At 38.0% G+C, this 19,788-nt stretch overlaps 1 protein-coding gene across 2 annotated transcripts; it reads right to left on the bottom strand.

The window, feature by feature from the left end:
* Positions 1-5,743: 5,743 nt before the first annotated feature.
* GDNF (glial cell derived neurotrophic factor) lies at positions 5,744-18,662 on the bottom strand (the record flags this gene model as incomplete). Of its 2 annotated transcripts, none has more annotated exons than XM_083351973.1 (2): positions 5,744-6,228; positions 18,479-18,662. In XM_083351973.1, 2 exons carry the CDS (start codon positions 18,648-18,650, stop codon positions 5,744-5,746), a joined length of 657 nt encoding a protein of 218 aa, XP_083208099.1. The 2 variants fall into 2 exon arrangements, with proteins under 2 accessions (XP_083208099.1, XP_083208098.1); XM_083351972.1 differs by having other exon boundaries at positions 18,578-18,650.
* Between the last annotated feature and the right edge of the window lie 1,126 nt (positions 18,663-19,788).

Raw genomic sequence — 19,788 nt, 5'->3', positions numbered from 1 at the left:
CAGAGATATACTGAACTGTTGGCTTAAATCCTACTCAGATCCCATTCTTGCAATAGATATTTTTCAGATGCAAATGCCGCATGAATGAAGTATATGCACAGCACAGCAAAATTACTTGTAGACATTTCCAAAAACAAAGTGCTTTGAATTATTTTTAAAACAATTCTCATATACCCACTCCAAGGAAATTAATTGAATTTAAATCTATTTCATTTCAGTGGAATACTAATATGATGGGCTTGGGAGTATGTTCCATTGACTTTAGAAGTCTTATATAATTTTCAGTGATAATATTAGTAGGGTTATAATCTGGGATATGATATACAGTATGTTCTCTGGATTACAGTCACTTATGTTTATGGAGACCAACTATAAAAAATAAGAGTCAAAAAGAGATAGAAATTGGACTTAAAATATCTGGATGAAATTTATAGTGGTCCCATGTCTGTAGTACATTTCCTATGGTAGCTGAATCAGACATGAAAAAAGTAGTATTTGCAGGTTTAGTCAAAAAGGTTTCAATAGCATCTATGATAACCTAATCAAAACTCCACCTGTATTTTTATGTGCACACATTACATGCATAAAAAACTGGTGGGATTTGGAACCCACTATTGTGGCTGCCACCTTGAGGACATCTCTGCAGGCAAATGAATAGGGACATCAATTCTTCTGTACTTGCTTTCTGGTGAAAAACTAAGGCTTCATTTGCATGAAACTTTGATTAGGGATAAATGGGTGTTGAGTGCATTTTTTAATTTTTTCATTATTAGATAATTCACATGTGCTCTATAGTTTTTGGTAGAATGAGATAACATGGCTTTTTTTTTCTTTGGCCTTTACCTTATGAAATGATGAGGGTTTTTTCAAATTCCACATTAATTATTTTATGTGTGTCATGGTGTTGCAAATCCAATAAATATTATATCTGCTACATCAAAGAAGCAATTGTTGAGTTTCTACCAGAGAGTTAAAAGAAACTGACTCTCTTTTTTCCTGGAAGAAACTTCTGAACACTGTAGGACTAGGGGAATTTCTTTTTGGGTTGTTGATTTAACTTAAGAGGGAGATTGTGGAACAAATTCTATTTTATAATTCCTAGCCATCTCCCCTTGGTAAACTATATGTTGAAACGACCCCCTAGTCCGATGGTAACAAGGTGGGATTGGCAGATGGCTCAAGTTGGAAATAGTGAACATAAAGTTATGTGTCCCAAGAAGCCACAAGTAATCATCCTATGAGATATTACATGGAAAAATAAAGTGTGGAAGGAAGAATATATTAAGATACATAAAAATGAATCTCTATGGAGATTCTCAGCCATCCAGGTCGTGGTTGTCCCCAAGGTGCATTTTCAAAAGGCAACTGGACTTTGTTTTTCCTTGAAGACATTTCATTTCTCATCCAAGAAGCTTCTTCAGTTCTTATACATTACATTTCTTCAATTCTCATACATTGCATTTTAGAACGGATAATGATAATGATAACTTTATTGTCACTTTGAATGTACACCAATCGGCAAACATCAAAATGAAATTTCGTTGCATACAGCTCTCAAGGGGTCACCACCTCCGATATATACTCCTTGTTCGTGGCCCGCTCAAATTTCACATTGTCCATTTTAGTCTTTAGGGAGTGAACGATGGCACACAGGACAGATGGAAATGGGGCTCCGTATTCTGACAACCTTGCCTTCTTTCCTTTTTCTGATCCTAACTCTTCCACCTTTTCCTTAAAGAGGCCTTGCTTCTTTTTGCCCCTGGAGCACGCTGCTGCTGCCACCAACTCCTCCAAAAGCCTCTCTCTCTTCCTCTGGGCCTGCCAACAGCCTCATCCAGTTCCTTCACTCCATAAGCTCCAGGTACTCTCCTCCTCTGCCTCCTCTGGAAACAGCCCTGATTTGCAATACAATCCATCACTGGGCCAGCAGTCAGATCTTGCTGCTGGTAGAACAAATTCAAACAGTGCCAACGACTTTTAACGGTCTCACCAACAGTTCCAAAACAACTGAAGAAGCTTCTTGGATGAAAAGTGAAACATCATCAAGGAAAAACAAAGTCCGGTTGCCCTTTGAAAAAAGCACCTTTGGGATGATTATATCTCAGTAGTAATATGGTAGGCAATAGCAGCAGAAATAGCAAACCAGCTTCAAACATGTAAGATCTTAGGTTCATTTCCTAGGACCTCTGCTTTAAGAACATTATATAAGAATCCTGGGAGATAAAACTCTTTTTAGTTATTGTCAGTCAGAATCAAAAGACAGGATAAAATGATCTGGTTTATTATTAGCTATTGTCATATGGTAATAAGGATTCTAAAATTTGCACAGTTTAAATTTTGTTTCCCATGGTCCTATTTAAAAACAAGGAGAACTCCATTAGAAACATTGGTTAAATTCCTAGGTGTATTTAAACAATGTTTTAGCAGCTTAAGAACAATACTAGGAACTAATATCTGCCAAAGACTACAGAAATACTGTATAACTACTTTTTAATAATGTGTGAAATGTTCAGGTAGTATGAATATCTTTACAGGTATAGGATGCTCTGATCAATACTATACAGGGACTTTTTAAAATGCTTCTTAGGAGAAAGGTTTCATATAAGCATTCCAAGAAACATTATGTTCCATATGAAGCAGTGGTGGGATTCAAATATGTGAACAACCGGGTCTCTGTGTGGATGCTGCTTCCGGAGGTCCATCCTGGGCCTGGGAAACAAAAAATTAGCTACCAGTTCTGCCGAAGTGGTACGAACTGACTGAATCCCACCACTGATCTGAAGTAGAAATAATGTAGAAAATTAAGTGTTACCAGGCAAACTGGGCAGTATCAAATATTGTTCACTTCACTGAGACATCATTAAACAAATGCTTAACTTTCTTGTCTAAGTGACCAATGGCTAAGTCTTTGCTGCAATGGGTTTGCCTCATCTCTAAATCACTTTCAAATAGATACTTTTATAGTTGTTATTTTAGGGGTTATGTCAAATGATACAAGCTTGGACATCCAACAATTTGTATGCAGATTTGCACTGAAATGCACTTCAGATGATTTAAAAGAACATCATCTTAAAAATGTATGCTTGCATGCAGATGTTCATCTACTGCATACAACAGTCTGCACCAGTTGACCAAATTGTCTCTTACTGAAGGTAAAGGTCTTTGAAATGAGTATAGCTCAGTTGTTTGAAAGCTATCATTAAATTATTTCAAATAGCTCATCTTTGATGGCCTGCAATCACTTTCCTATACTAAATGAGGCCAAGGAAGAGACATCTCAAGGTTAAACCCATTAACCTCTGACAGGAAATTCAGCTATTAGAATATTCTTGTTCTTGGTATTTTCCATTTTTTATGGTACTTTGCCCCCCCCCCGGCCCAGGTAATAAAGTATGCCATCTCCTCTGACCTCAACCCTTCCCATTGTCAGAAGTTAGGGAACCTTCAAACTTTCAACTAGTTAAAGAAGATCAATGATAAAATATATTGCAATGAGTATGATGAAGTACTATCCAACCGAGCTTCCATGATTTTTGTTCAAATGGTAAAGTAAGTGATTTTTTTTTAAAAAAACAACAGTTTGCATTCCTGATATTAATTCTTAATACTTTTTTAAAAAGAAAAACCATATACCTTGATCCCAGCATCACTGTCTCATTGTAACTTTGGCACCTCTTTTGAAGAAAGAAGCGTTAATAAATAATGAAACTGAAACTCATGTCTGAACTATAATAAATAATAATAATAACTTAAATCTCAATAAATATTTTCTCTAGATTTGACTTTAACAGGATGCATTGCATCAAGTAGTCTTTCTCTTCACTCACGATGACCGCAAATAAAAATGTAGTTAAGTAAGTGACCTTAGTCCTTCTGTAAACCAATAAAAGATCCCCATTTTTAAAATGGCATTTTGCTAGACAGGTGATTAAAAACACAGCCTACTATGTTGGGAAACAGAAAGGGTAACATCTCTCTCCCTCTAACATTAATCCTTTTTCAGTTACATTCTAAATTAGTTAGCTTTTAGAAATCCTTCGTCCTTTTAATAATTGTTTGTTTACAATTTAGCAATATAACTAAAAATTGAGTTTGACTTTCTTCTCAGTGCAGGTACTCCTTGATTTAAGTCTACAACTGAGACCAGAATTTCTGTTGCTAAGCAAGATGATTGTGAAGTAAGTCACACTCGATTTTACGACATTTTCTGTCATGGTTGTTACGTAAATCACTCCAGTCATTAAGTGAATCACACAATTGTTAAGTGAATCCGGCTTCACCCATTGACTTTGCTTGTTGGAAGCCAGCTGGGAAGGCGATCACAGAGGGTGATCGCATGACCTGAAAATGCTTCAATGGTCGTAAGTGTGAGGACCATTTGTAAGTCTTCTTTTTCAGTGCTAATAACCTCAAATGGTTGGCAAGTGAATGATTATAAATTGAGGACTACCTGTATATAAAAATATGGCGTGGCTTTCAATTTATATGTAACTCCACTTGAAGCTTTGTAACTGGAGGACTCTGTTGTGAGTCTCCTTTCTGACCCAATTGCTATGGGTAGAATAATTCTGTATTATTCATAAGGCACAGGAAAAGAAGCTTGTTATTATCTTTACATCACAGAAAAGAGGGATGTTCTGATGTACAATTTGGCTAAGTGGTCTGTAAATAAAGGGCAGGATTTCAAGTTTAGATATTTTTTGAAGGATTTCTTAATGAGATTATTAGCAATGGAAGATAAAGGTCTACAATTGCTAGGCTTCCATAAACAAGTATCGAAAAAGTGCTGAGTGAATTGTTGGGAACTATCAGTTCTCAAGCTGGACAAATTTAGCCAGCAATTTATATGAACAGAGAGTTCTGCTATGATAATTTCCTGCTATCATCACGTGTGTTTTATCCATTATAACATTTCTATATATTCCACTCTTCCATCTCAGATATCCTGATAAATTCCTCAGGATTGTTCAGAACGGCCTTCCTCAACCTGGGATCCGAGTTTCCAGAATGCTTCAGCCAGCATGACCATTATGAAGAATTCTGGAAACCCAGTCCACATAACTAGAGGATGCAAGGTTAGGGAAGGTTTAGATCAGGGGTGTCTAAGAGGGAAGAGATCAACAAGAGCAAAGTCATGATTATGGCTGGGTAATCAAAGCATTGTTCCTTTTTAACATGCATCAGACACATTTAAAAAGGGTTGGAACCTCAGTCATCTGATCATGCTTGCCATTCTGACATTGTTGACTCCACCTTCCCCCCAGAAGCCTCTGCGGCTGATCATAAAACACATTCTTGTTAATATGAAAGACAGATTATGCCTTCAGATTGGGATTAAGGCCTGTGATCATTAGTTCAACTTCCATTTGGGGGAACAACAAAAAAAAAAAAGAAGGAAGGAACTTGTGTTGATAAGCACCTGTTCAGCCAAGTTTTGCCAATGGTGGATCATCTCAAAACCAATGGTGTAAGTAATTCCCATTCATCCTGGATCTCAGCCCCTGAGCATTGATGTCTATTTGCCTTCCTGTAGAAACAAAAAGCTCCAACATGTTGTATCTTCACCAATTATCCTGTGCTGGATTTCCATCAACCAGGCTCCCACAGGTGTTGTTCTCCTGTATACTTGGTCCTCTTCCTTCATTTGAAGGCAATCTTTTCTTTCCTTGGGAGCCTTGGTCCCCTTCTTTTCCCATTTTAGCAGGAATGCAATATCATAGCAGTGTCCAAACACACAAGGACATCAAACGCACCCACATTTTTTAGCGGAATGTTTCCTCAGTATGTGATAAGTTGATAGGTCATCGTCCAAAAATGAAAGGTCATCATCATATGCAATGGGTCTGCAACAAGGCTGTGGCCTGATTTTGTCACTGACCAACTTTTTATTTTGGGTTAAATTGTTTAAAATTTGGTCATACAGGGTTACAGCAGACTCGCACGAACCACTACAATAACGGAAAATCAATTCTTCTTTGGTAGTGTATCCCAAACCCAAGTCAGTCACATTTAAGTGAATCTCACTTAAGACACAATCCCGAGATTTGAGCCTTTGACCTCTCCGTCCTTTCTTGTTGCTGGAATTATTGTTCCTTCCTGCATTTTGCCGGTTTCTTTCCCGTTTGGAGAAACGGGGTTTATCTGGTGACCTCTTCAGTCTTTTTAAAGTGGTTTGAATAAAATCCATCACATCCTCAGGTTGGCTGGGATAATCCACAGGCATATTAGCTGTTTGGAAAAGGACCAAAACAATTTGTCAAATGATTGCATATCAGTCTTATTTCACAAGGAGAAAATCATCTTAGTTACTGAAATTTCTAGCAGACACATAGTTAAATTTGAGAGTGACAACTGCATATGTTAAAGGATGCAAAATTCAATTTTTAAAATTTTATTCATTACTGGATTTATAAGACCACCCAACTCAACAATGGGACTCTGAGTGATATACACTAATAAAACACAAGCCATAAACCAAACAAGAACCATAGTGTTAAAACAGATATTGTACATTACTTAAATATGACATACGGAATATAAAATAATGACCAGTACCATTATATAAACAGCCAAAAGGAAACTCTGCTCAACTGGACCCAAATTATCCCATGACCATGTCAGCTTGACAAAGTTTATGTTCTATAGGCCTTAACACATTTTTATCAAGACTAGAGTTTATGTTCTATAGGATTAACACATTTTTATCAAGACTAGAAAACCCGTTGCTGCATTCTTCTATAAACATTGTATAAGGCAATTGTGAAAATTCCAACATTACTTTTGATGTTTAAAGAAGTCCATAAGACAAGCTAACCTATGTAATACGTATCCATTGGTTGACTGTTTCTATGGAAAACAAGTTTAAGTGAAATATTAGACTGTGTTGTATTCTCACAGCACCTAGTCACTCTTGAACGGACAGAAAACTTCCTTAACTTGATATTCCCAATGCATTGGAGTACAACTGTAATTCCTATCCAGGGTAACCACTGGGAATTATGAAAGTGGTGATCTGATACATTTGGAGGATTTAGTTTACAGAAAATTGGTCTATTCCTTGTCCATGACACTCTATAGGTTGTCTATTCATAGTTCCATTCCATTTCCATAACTGTCTGAGCATTGTTATCCATTTTTTAATGTAAAAATGGGCAAGAATTACAGCTGGGGGAGAAGGACATTTTTATTTGGTCATCCACAGGAGCATGGCAATGACACAGTGAACTGGATTGAAATGTTGGCCTTCAAATTTATTGAGGATGCGTTTACACAAAAGGTACATTAAGCCTCAAAATATAACAGATCACTTTTAAAGTTTGAACACAACTAGTCCTATGAAAAATATGGGACCTGTAAAACAGGTCTTCAAGCCACATCTAGCCCACGGTTCACAGGATTACCACTCCTGATCTACTGGAAAACATCTGCTTGGATTCAAGCCACTTTCAATCTATCTATGTGTTGGCTGAAACAGCTGAATGCATCTTCTCCTTTGAGTGACACTTGCCCTGAAGAATTGCATCATAGATATCATCCTCTCAAGAAATATTCTTATCCAATCCCAGCAAAATTCAAAGACTGAGTGCAGTGATTAGGAATTCTGGTAGTCATAATAAACAAGATAAACCTGGTATATGGAGAAAGTATGGAAGCAAGCAGACAACTTCCTAATAACTGAATTATTTGAAAGATGAGGAAAATACAGAGATTAAGAAACTTGACCTTGATAGAAATAAGCAGGGCTTTTTTCTCATAGAACGCTCAGAACGGAGTTCCGGCACCTTTTTTGGATGGAACCTTGTAGGGTAGGCAAGGCAGGTTGTATGACATGTGTGAGTTCTGGCACCTTTTTCTTTTACAAAAAAGCATTGGAAATAAGCCACATCTGTTATCAAAGCAAGGAGGAGAAAAAGGTAGCTTAAGACCTAACCAAGCAGAAACTATGTATGAAGAGGGTCAGATAGACTCCTCCCTAATTCACATGGATATAAGAAGGGAGAGGAAATACTTCACAATTAGACCTGCAAGGTTCTATTATTATACCCCATATCAAAGTAGTTTTAGCCTGCCTGTAGAGTTGATTTCCTGCTCTAGTCTACATACTGGGGCTAAGAATATAAAAGCTAAGATATCCCAAGTATTCCAGCCTGCTTTGCAGTTACTGAGAAGGAATCCAAACTGACCTCTCAGATGCTCAATGGGACTTAAATAATACAAGTGATATCTCAAGTTAGAATCAGAATATTGTAGAATTGGAAGGGACTATAAGGCTCATCTAATCAAACTTCTGCAATGTGTAGGAAAACCAATTAAATCATCCATGGAAGGTAGGTATCCAGCCTTTTTTTTTTTAGAAAACAAAACAAAACACCCTCCCCAGATGGAACACCAACAATTTCCTTAGGTGGACTATTGTTTGCATCCAGATTAAGAATGGACTTTATTGCAAAATGCACAGGCTTTGGATGAAATGGAGACATGTTCACCAACAATGGATGATGTATTAACAATGCTAAAGAAAAATAAACTTTGAATGACTCAAACGGTCCTTGTTGGCTTACTAAACTAGAAAAGACAGCTGGCAAGCAATCCTTCCTACAATATAAACTAGTACTGTATTTCTTTTTCAAAAAGATGAAAGGTTGCATCCAATTTCTGATGCACTGAAAAAATAGGCAGCACAGCCTATTTATTCTTTGATATTCTTCTCCTGTTATAATTCCTTCTGTGAGACCACCTACAAGATCTCATGCCAGGACTCAAGAGGAGAAACCTTTCTTTAAACCTTCATGTATAGTCAACATGCTGATATATAGTTTTGCACTAGTTTGTAAACTGATGGTAACTAGAGGTGGGAAGAACTAGAAACATTGGGTTTAGATTTGCCAAACTGTTTCTTGGTCTAAAACACATTTTATGAGAAGCCTACAACTGCATGATGGTTAAAATAAAGCCACGTGTACCTAGAAAGAATCACTGAAATTAAATAATAATATATTTATTGTGGCTGGGTTCACACAACACAGTAGGCAAGGTTAAACGAGTTTGTGTTGTTTGTGTTTCAGTCTGCTATGAGAAACCAGGCATTATTTTAGCATCTTATGAGAATAGTGATATAAATAACAGTGATATAAATAAAATAAAATAAAATAAAGTAAAATATAAATAAATAAATAAATAAATAAATAAATAAATAAATAAAAACTACTTCATGGCTTATTTTGAGGGCTTAACACATTATGTGAATACAGCTATTATATTCTGTTTTCCTGGTTTCAATAAACCTAGAGGCATCTACAAATCAATACAGAATACGTACGATTCTTCTATACATTAAATGTATGCCCCTCAGTTATTAGACGTTTGGGGGATTCTGATGTTCACTTAAGGTGCAGTTTTCTTAGAAGAGGCTAATGGGAACTTAAGGCATTTTGGTTACACAGATTGAATATAATCTAGAAATTTGCCATATTAGCATTCTAGAAGTTTCAGTTTTCCAAAAGATTTCTAATGTCAAAAAAAGCTCTCTTCTTCCTTTTCAGAGCTATTTACAGTTCATCCAAACTACCAGAATAGCAGGGTTTTCGGGGCTCCACCCAGCACATAATTAGTTTAATAATTGTGGGTGAATTAATGGCTAACAAAAACAAAAAGCAAAGTAGAACAGTACAGTACACTTAATGAATCTGATGACCCCTTGCCCCATCTACTTACCTTGAAACATCAAGGCTACCTGGGAAAATCTGATGTTTGGGAAGATGAGACTATAAAATGGAGGGCAACTGATTCACTTCCTTTATTTGCCTTACAAAGGCTCATCTTCCCTGACTTGTATTTGGTTTTATTTATTTTTTTTATTTTAATTCCATTTATATCCCGCCCTTCTCTGAAGACTCAGGGCGGCTTACAAGCTTAGCAGTAGCCTTCATTCTATGTATATGCCTGCTTATTAGGGCTTTCACACACACCCCAAGCGGCATTATTACAAAGTCAGATTAATTGCCCCCAACAATCTGGGTCCTCATTTTACCTACCTCGGAAGGATGGAAGGCTGAGTCAACCTTGAGCCTGGTGGGATGCGAACCTGCACTAATTGCAGGCAGCTGGTGTTACTTAAGGAGGCATTAGCCCACTGCTCCACCAAGGCTCTTGGGGTTGACCAGGCTTCTAATTAAAGACTGTATAGCATACTGAAAGTGACCAATCAACTCTGCAATATGTTACAAAGCTTATTTTTCTAATGATAAGCAACATCTCATTGTGGAAATAAAAAAGTTTTGCTTTGCCTAGTCTAGCCTTGAGCTGTACAGAGGCAAATATATATCTCTAATTGGATGAGGAATTATTGGCCTGTAGGTGCAATGCAGGCAGTTCCTTCTATCAGTCCAGCTAGTAGGTTGTTAGAGAATCAGCAACTATACCAATCAACTATTTGCGAAAGTAGAAAAACTGATTTTGATCTGCCTTTTTCTATTGAACAGCTGATTTGCCACAACTGTGCAGGGTTGCTGTGCAAATATGATGTAACACAGGGTTTCTCCTACAGAAGATACTGTCTACTTCCTTCTGGATTTTCTCCCTTATGTATGGTTATATCTAAAGCTGGCTGTATTAGTTCCATCAGTGGTTTGCTTGGTGCCAGTAAGGATGGAGATAAAAAAAACGAAAGGAATGCTGACTTCTGGTTTGCCGACATGGCTGTTATGGACGCTTGGAGGATGGCTCTCATCTTGCACATCCAGTTTTGCATTGCTGGGGGGCCCTAAAAGGGCCGAAGAGTCACCCTGGAGGGGCAACCAGCAAGAAGGGGCTTTTGCAGAAACGTGGGGGAGCCGCAACTCTCCCGTTAGTGCCTGCATTCCCTTCGAACCAGCAGATGAAAGACCGGCCATAGCAATATGGCTGGTCACTAGGCTGCAGACAGCCGAAGTCACACTTACCACCAGGCAACATTAAAGCAGCATGGAAGAGACGGGGTAAGATCAACCTCTCTTTATACTCCAATCTTCTTCTTTCCACCTAAATAAGCTGCTAAGCACTTTCCCCCCTGTGGAGAGGGAGGAGGGATCTTAACCCTCCCTTCAGAACAGTGGCGACTGAACTTCCAGGGGTGATTTAAAAAGAAGCATTGAAAAAATGAATTGGACCTCAACTAGAACTGTATTCTTTTAAAACAAAACTTGTGGACTAAAAGCTTTTGACTATCTACTTTTTACTTCCTATTCTTATTTGAAAATTTGGCTCTGATCTTCTAAAACAGAAGAAACAATTGAAAAGAATTTTCTAAGCACTTGGGGGACACCTTGTGGTCAAACCTGAAATTGCAATCTGACACTCTTAAAAAAAAAGAGAGAGAGAGAGAGACTTGGCTGACACTTTAGAAAACAAGATAAGACTAACCTTGAACACCAGATGTGAGAGTCCACCATTGAAGGAATACAAAAACAAATCTAACCTGCCAAACCTATCAGTTTCTTTCTACAGCCGGTGATGAAATAAGAGCTTTTGGAAAAAAACTAGAAAGCGTCTTGGATAAGCAAACTCAAACTGTGACTACAATTAATAATTTATCGGGAAAGAACATAACAGAAGAAATTGAAAAATCAAATACCCTGACAGAAGAGTTAACTACTCAACAACCACAGATAAGAGAAAAACCTGACAAAATGGATGGAGGAAAAAAATTGTTACATAAAGCAGAAGGAATTTGAAGATCAAAATGAGAAACAGATGGAAGAAAAAATAGACAGTCCAGGACAACTACGCCAAGAGGAGAAAATAATGAAAAGATTTGGTATCTCTATCAGACCCCTCAACCCCTCAAAAATGGAGATTGGAGGGTCACTTCAATATGATACAACAACACAAGAACTCTTTGATGACCCCGAAGTAAAGAAACGGAAAATGACATGGCAAAGGAAAAAAGCCAGAATAAGGTTGAGGAAGAATGGGCATATTTAAGAGGCCTGAAATGGAAAATATCCAATTAGATAAGATTATACTTGGATTATGAGAGATTGTTTTGATGTGCAGATAAAAATATTGGCTAATTAAAAAACTTAGATGTGTGAATATCAACTGTTAAATTGAAATATTGAGTCATTTAAATGAAATTGACTAAGACGTATATATGTTAAGACTGATATAATGTAACTAATATACTTGGATGTAGTGATAAGAATAAAATTATGTTTAAACACGAGAGAGTAGATATAAAGGAGAAGAGAAAGGATGTATTAAATGTTGAAATGGGAGAAATTTTGGCTATTGAATTTACAATATGTGGAAATTATAATGAAAACAAAAATATTATACTGTATTATTAACCTGTTGATATGGAAATGAGATAGATAAGATGTGTATCTAGATTATTAGGCATTGCAGAGAACTGTGATAAAGGGAAGTGGGGTCACCCAGAAATATGAAAGTGAGAAACTTCAAACATTTAACTTTAATATTAATGCAAAATTAAAGCTGGGAAAATTTATAAGGTGATTGATGTTTTAAAGAGGGAATGTTAAAATAAATAAAATATATGAAAGTATTGACAAATGTAAGAAAACTACCAAATAACTGATAGATAAAATAAGAAGTATGTTAATTTAGATAAGAGATAATACTGTATTTTCCAGCGTATAAGATGACTTTTTAACCCATGAAAATCTTCTCAAAAGTTGGGGGGTCGTCTTATACGCCCAGTTGTCTTATACGCCGGAAAATAGTACATAAATCAATCAAGCGCCCATGTTCTTGCAAAGCAACTTCAAGCCTCCTTAGTCCAGTCCCCCCTCCAACGTGACTCTCCCTTCCCACCAAGAGCCTCTAAGCCCCTTCCCCTCCCCCTTGCAAATGCCAGACCCCGGGAGCTCTTGCGTTTATTCCAAAGGGTGGGTGGAAGGAAAAGCCCCTTTCGGCTCCGGCGTGGCTGAAAATCGACGAGCCCAGGAAGGCACGCCCTCCCCTCTCACTGTGGAGGAAGTAGGGCAGGCTGGCATCGGGCGGGAGCCGGCAGGGCAGTCCTGCGCACGCGCGCACTCCCCGGCTGCTAAGGAGTCCTCAGGGAGCTGTGGCAGGCGCCTCACGCCCTTCCCTCTCAAGGCGGCACCGGCAGAGCCGTCCAGCGTCGGGCGGGAACTGGCAGGGCTTTGCACCATCTGCATCAGACGGGTCTGAATCGGGCTTGTGTCGGACACTTGGCAACTGGCATGTAAGTATTTTCCAGCGTATAAGACGAAAAATCTTGAAAATCTTCTCAAAAGTCGGGGGTTGTCTTATACGTCCAGTCGTCTTATACGCCGGAAAATACAGTATGTATTAAAGGAAAAAAAGAGAGGAAATATTGGCTACAACAAATTGGACATTTGTAATAACATGTACTGTACTTGTATGAAATGGAACTATTGTAACCCAGTCACCACATTGCTTTTCAAAGATACAATTGTAACATTGGAAAATCAATAAAAAATTTATATATATATTTAAAAAAACTAAAGGAATACTGCCACATTTGCTGCCAATCTGTCACAGTGTGATGGGGTTCCTTTTTTGAACTAGAGGAGTATTGTTTTACAAGGCTGGCAGTTGCCACAGAAAAATGTGCATTTTGCTATGTAGTGGTGTTATTTACAGCATGTATTTAGGAAAAGTATATAACACAATACTGGATCCTCCTAAATCTCCCTGAGACCATTCACCTGTGTCTCTCTTGCTTCCTCTCTTTTCCTCTCAATTCCTTCCCCTTTTTCAGGTTTTTACAGAAACATGGCTTAATCTTCTCCTGCTCAGCTGAATGTCTGCTGCTTCTCCACTGGGGGAAGAATCTTTCTCAGGGTCATCTGCCCAGTCCTTCCCCAGAGATCAGAGCTTTGCCATGAACATCTGATCATCTCCTTCCCCGCTTGGTCTTCTGTGGTGCTCTCATCCCTCAAGGACTTCATACCTCTTTTTTCCAGGGAAACCACCACTGGACCTTACTTCTCCTTTTCCAACCAGGAAATTAAATGTGTGGTCCACACACTTGATTTCTCTCTTCAACTTTCTTCTCCAGCCACTCCATTAATTTTATGCACAAAGATTTTCTTTCCTTCTCCTCCTTCACTCTTCTATTTTTAATCAAACCAGTAGCATGACCCCTTTAGTGGAGGTGGATGACACCCCCCCCCAGCTATGAAGCAAACTGGAATAATGGGACTGCTGTCTCCCAAATCTCCCAACAAAAGCTCCGGCAAGCTAGATCAGCTCTTCAGGCCTTGTGATAAGTGCAGCTTCTCTTCAAGGCCAAAACTGAGCTGCCTTTTCTCCTTTTACTCACTCCAATAGCTGGTTCATGCCAGCAGAATAACTACCAGGCCAGGCCACTAAAACCCCATGTGCCACATTATTTCTACTTGTTGAATGTAATGAGAATTAAAAATATTTCAGGGCAATAAATATTTACTCCTAGTTGCATATGCTTCTTGTAATGTATTGGCCTTATCTGTTTTAATTCACTTGCTTAATGTCTGACTGCTTGCTTAATGTCTGACCTACTTTCTGTGTGTTATCTAAGGGTTGCTGTTACTGAGCCAGACTTGCTGTCTCCAGGCTGATAATTAGGTTTGGGGTGGGAAACTGCTACTTTAAACCTATTGGTCACTGCCTAGAGGCCAACCATATAAATAGCTGCGCAGCGCTGTTTCAACACATCGTCTTGCTTAATGCCTTTGAACCAGAGATATAATACTTCTGTAGAAGGAAAAATCTTCATCAGGGTCCAGTCCAAACCGAGAATAAACAACATGGCAACTGCTTTAGAAAGAAGGTTTATTGAAGAGGAGAGCCAGACAGAAATATGGCTCTGGAAGAAAAGAGAGAGCACATGTAGTATGGAGTAGGTTTTTGTACCTTCTTGGGCTTTTATTGGGAGTTGTTTCTGTGTCATGAACTTTCACCTGAGTCTGAGTATGCCTTTCTGGTATTCTGATGGTGGTGGGTTTATCCTATCCTATCCTGTCTTAGAGTTTGGGTGGGGTATGTAGATTTTTAAGGGTCTTTGTCTTCCTATTATGTTTCTTCAGTTTCTAGCTGGAAGACTCCAACCTTCCTGAATGGATTACTACATCCACATTTCTAAAAGCTGGTTTCTGCTGAGTTGTCTGGCTGTGTGTGTGTGTGTGTGTGTGTGTGTGTGTGTGTAAGTTTCTGCCTTTTTAAAGATCTCCATTATTTCTTTGGGGAAATATATTCTGCCTTTTTAATATTCCCCAAAATACTTCTTTTCTCTGGATTGTTCCTACACTTCTGAAACTAGCCAAGTCCAGTTTTGTAATGCCACTGCATTATGCACTTAGAATTATGCTAATCAATAAATGATATGCAGATGTGCCAATTTTTACATATGCATGCTCAATGTTTTTTAAATTAAGTAACAACTGAAATTTTACACAATTTCATTGTAAATGGATCAAGTTCTACCTGTACAGGGAAAGAAAGAAAGACAGAAGTCCTTATATCCTTAATTGTTCTGAAAGATCTTAGACATTTTCATATATAGTATCTCTATAACAGGAAGATTGAGAGGTTCAGAAGCATAATTTTGCTTACAGGGCCAACAGTCATTGTGCACATGAGCGATCCATTGAAACAGCAATTGCAATCCAAACTATACATATTTTGAATCAAAACCTGCCTCAAAGCTCATATAACATTAAATAATAGTTATTCCAGTTTGTGAAATAGTAATTAGGAGGATGGATCAAAATAGCAATAGCAATAGTACTTATATACTGCTTCACAGTGCTTTACAGCCCTCTCTAAACAATTTACAGAGTCAGCGTGTTGTCCCCACAATCTGGGTCTTCATTTTACCGACCTTGGAAGGATGGAAAGCTGTGTCAATCTTTATCTGGTCAAGATCGAACTGCTGGCAGTTGGCAGAGTTAGCCTGCAATATTGCATTCTAACCATTACACCACATTGGCTCTATCTCCCCTAGTCTTTGGAGAGGTTTAGTGAGAGCAGCTAGTTATGCTATACTGCTGTTTCATTAAGCTTCATTCTTGTTCAGTAATGTATATTGACTGAGCATATCTTACACTTTTACCGATCTCACATATTTAATGTATATTGTGGAGGAAGGAAGCAAATATAACTGGTTGTGGTTGACTAGGCAAAAAAATAACAGTGACTATGTTATATCACATTTTCTAAGTTTATTCAACTTGTAAAGCAGCAATAATGTGATCAACGGAAACTTGAAGTTTCAGAAGATACTAAATTAATTTTAACTCATCCTCAAATTTAACTATAAAGAAACACCAAGGTTAATCTAGATATAATTTTTTACTAAAACTATTTTTGGTTACTGATGAGCCTCTTTGCAAATAGTTATTTCTTAGCCCAGCTTTCACAACATTAGGTTGATGTATGAAGAAATTAATTATGATTTAAGCCACTTTACAAGTAATAACTAAACAGCAATTATTATAATTGACTGGACAATAACCATTTACTTCTGGCATTGTCAGAAATTTTTATTTGTGTATAGGTTCTCCTGCTTGAGCAGGGGGTTGTACTAGAAGACCTCCAAGATCCCTTCCAGCTCTATTCTATTCTATTCTATTCTATTCTATTCTATTCTATTCTATTCTATTCTATTCTATTCTATTCTATTCTATTCTATTCTATTCTATTCTATTCTATTCTATTCTATTCTATTCTATTCTACTCTACTCTATTCTATTCTATTCTTTATACTACCATATTTCCCTAAAGCAACTAAAGAGGGGTTCTAAAGACAGAGAAACCTGAGACTTTCTAGAACATCTATTTGGATATGAATGCCTTCATCGTACAGAAAAGAGTCAACAATTGAGTCAAACAGTCAACAATTGAGGAATTATAGTAGTGTGGTAGAAGGAAGAAAGAATGACAAAAGTCTAAACATTTTGGCTAACTTGCATCATTCCTGTGGCTTCCTTCCCAAAAAATGTGAAGAGGGAAACCCAGGGAAGATTCCAGTGGAAAGACAGAGAAGGAAGAACAGAGAAGGCAGAAAAGTGGAAGAATGCAGATGTGGTTTTGCATCTGTTGGAAAGATGCTGAAGAGGCAAAAATGGCTGAGAATCCCTATGTCACCAGAAAGTAGCAGTGGAAGATTACTGTATAATTTGTAGAAGCACAATAAAGCCCACCCTAGGAGCCTAAGAGGTGGCTACAACTCAAGGGGTATATCTCGTCTGTGCATAAGAAGCTGTTCCTTGATCCTCTTTCTATTACAACAGAGTGAGGCAAAGCCATTGCAAGGCATAACTATCTACAAGTCTTTCACAACTGTGGCAATTTTACGATGGGTGGACCTCCAGTCACAGAATTCCCCAGCCAACAACAATTCTAGGAGCTGAAGCTCACGCATTTAAAATTTGCTAAAGTTGAGAAACACTGATCTATACGCTTCACCCGAGAGGCATTATTCTTTCAAAGTTTTTGGGGAAAAAAGGCAGATTGCTACTACATAAATAATATTAAACTCTCATGCAATATAGCTCTCCAGGAAACAGAAACAAGGGCAGGTTCATTCTCATTTATTCAGCGAATATGGGAAAGAAAAAAGAAAGAAAGCAGGACTGTTTCTTGTTCCAGTGTTGGCACATTCAAGTTCCTACTATCTGTTGGAAGGATGACATGGAAGGGACCTATGAGCAAGCCATTATACCAATATTATTCCCTTCGTGTGAAGTAAGGCCTTGGAGCAATCAGAGATCCTGAAAGCATCAAGGAATTATACATCATCACTGCACGAAAATTACAGACCATGGCCTTTCCTGGGTACAGATCGCAGTACAATCCTTTTCCTACCCTATCCATACTTCCACATACATGTGAAGGGATGGTGAATAGAAGCCTGCACTACATTCCAAGACAATCAGCATTATATTGCCAGTGAAAATATTTCATTTCATCATGTAAACCTCAAGATTACTTGAACTTTAATTTCAAGAAAGTCTGACTTTCATTCCAAGGATGCAACACAATGCATGTGGGAATTGGCCCAGCTGAATTCAGTAGGTCTTGAATAAACAAGACTAAAACTATAAATTGTAAGGCTCTTGATCTGAAGCAAATCTCAAGGGAACAATTTCTGAAATGTGGCTTCTGTTCAACAACTTCGATCCAAGCTTCCTGACCAACCCAACTTGGAAAAGACTAGGGGTTTTTTTGTTACAAAAAGATACAGGAAGCTGGTCTGCTGAAGAGCAAAGCAACAGCCTCTAGCATCATACTGATTTGCAGGAATGCATTTAGCCCTAGTTTATCTTCTGCTATGGAGCAGCAATGGCAATCCCTTGACTGTTTCTTCCTTAGCCCCCATCTGCCCATCCCCATCTGAGTCTCTGTTGGTGGGTAGAGCTGACTGGATCATCTTAATATGAAAAGAAAAAAAAAGGTGAAGGCCAGTAAGCAGCTGTAAAAATAACAAGAAAGTGGAATGTGTGCTTACAATCCATTTGGCCAGCGTAGGGATTCAGCAGCCTGCTGGTAGTGTGGTCTTCTTCAGCTCTTCCTAGCATTGAGCGGGCCTTTTCAGGAGGTCTCTTACCAGCGGGAAGCGGAAAGGTTGAGATCGAGTTGAGTAGCACCACGCAGACAGTCACCACATCCCATAAATTCATCTTAGATTCCCTTCCAGCACAAGACCCTGGCAAATGGGAGACATATATTAGTTTTCACCTCTTCTTCCCTTTGAGTGCCATCTGTGTTAATCTCCACCTCTCTTTCCTAACCTGGTCTTGCCTATCTATTGTAAATGCAACCATTTTAATGATTAATATAATAGCAAGCACAATGCTTGGCATTTAAGTGTTTATTAATTGGGAGTCATAACTTTTCTTGATGTTGTTCACTCTAAGATGCCACAGCTCCCCAAAACAGCTGGAAATTATGTATAAAATCTAGGGGAAACAAAGATAAAAGAAATATCTGGAATGAGAATGAGAACTTGGTATTACAATGTTGGTCAGAATTCTGGAGCTCCATTTATTGTTCTTACTTTAGATCCCCAAAATTTTCTGCAATTTTGCCATGGCCATAAATCCTGTTTTATTATCATTATTTTTAATCTAATCTAATCTAATCTAATCTAATCTAATCTAATCTAATCTAATCTAATCTAATCTAATCTAATCTAATCTAATCTAATCTCATCTTAATTTGAAAACTTCACTTTTTAAAAGCATCCCTACACAATTAATTCTTACTTAATTGTGAAAAGTTGAGGCCTAAATTTACTCAGCAACCATTTCCATTTGGACAGCAGCAGCCTCGTGGTCACCATTTTGCCCAGTACAGTGAAAAATATTGTATATCTCCCTACCTTATAGTTATATCTAATATGTAATATCAACGTACATAAATGGAAAGCAAAAGTTTGTTCATTTTTTTTCTGGAGATGATCTCCTAGCATCATTTAGAAATGTGGAAACATTTAGCTGCATAGACCTTAACTAGTGAATGGTTGTTCTCTGCTGTCTGGTAAACTCACCAGAATCCATCAGTGGAAGACAGAAGTCCAGCAGTATAATTGTATCCAGGGTTCTCTTGAACCTGATGACATGCTTTCACAGTCCAGTCTAGTTTGGCATGACCCACAATTCCAAAGGTGCTTTTTCACAAGTCAACTGGACTTCCTTGTTTTTCTTTGAAGACGTTTCACTTCTCATCCAAGAAGCTTCTTCAACTCTGAGTGGATGGTGGGGAATAGAAGGAGTTATACTCCTTGCAGACAGCTGGTCATTTGCATTCTTTTAGAGC

The sequence above is a fragment of the Vipera ursinii genome (assembly GCF_947247035.1).
Source record: "Vipera ursinii genome assembly, chromosome: 2".
Lineage (NCBI taxonomy): Eukaryota > Metazoa > Chordata > Lepidosauria > Squamata > Viperidae > Vipera > Vipera ursinii.
The sequence above is the reverse complement of the archived record's forward strand: the minus strand, read 5'-3'. Positions and strand labels throughout refer to the sequence as shown.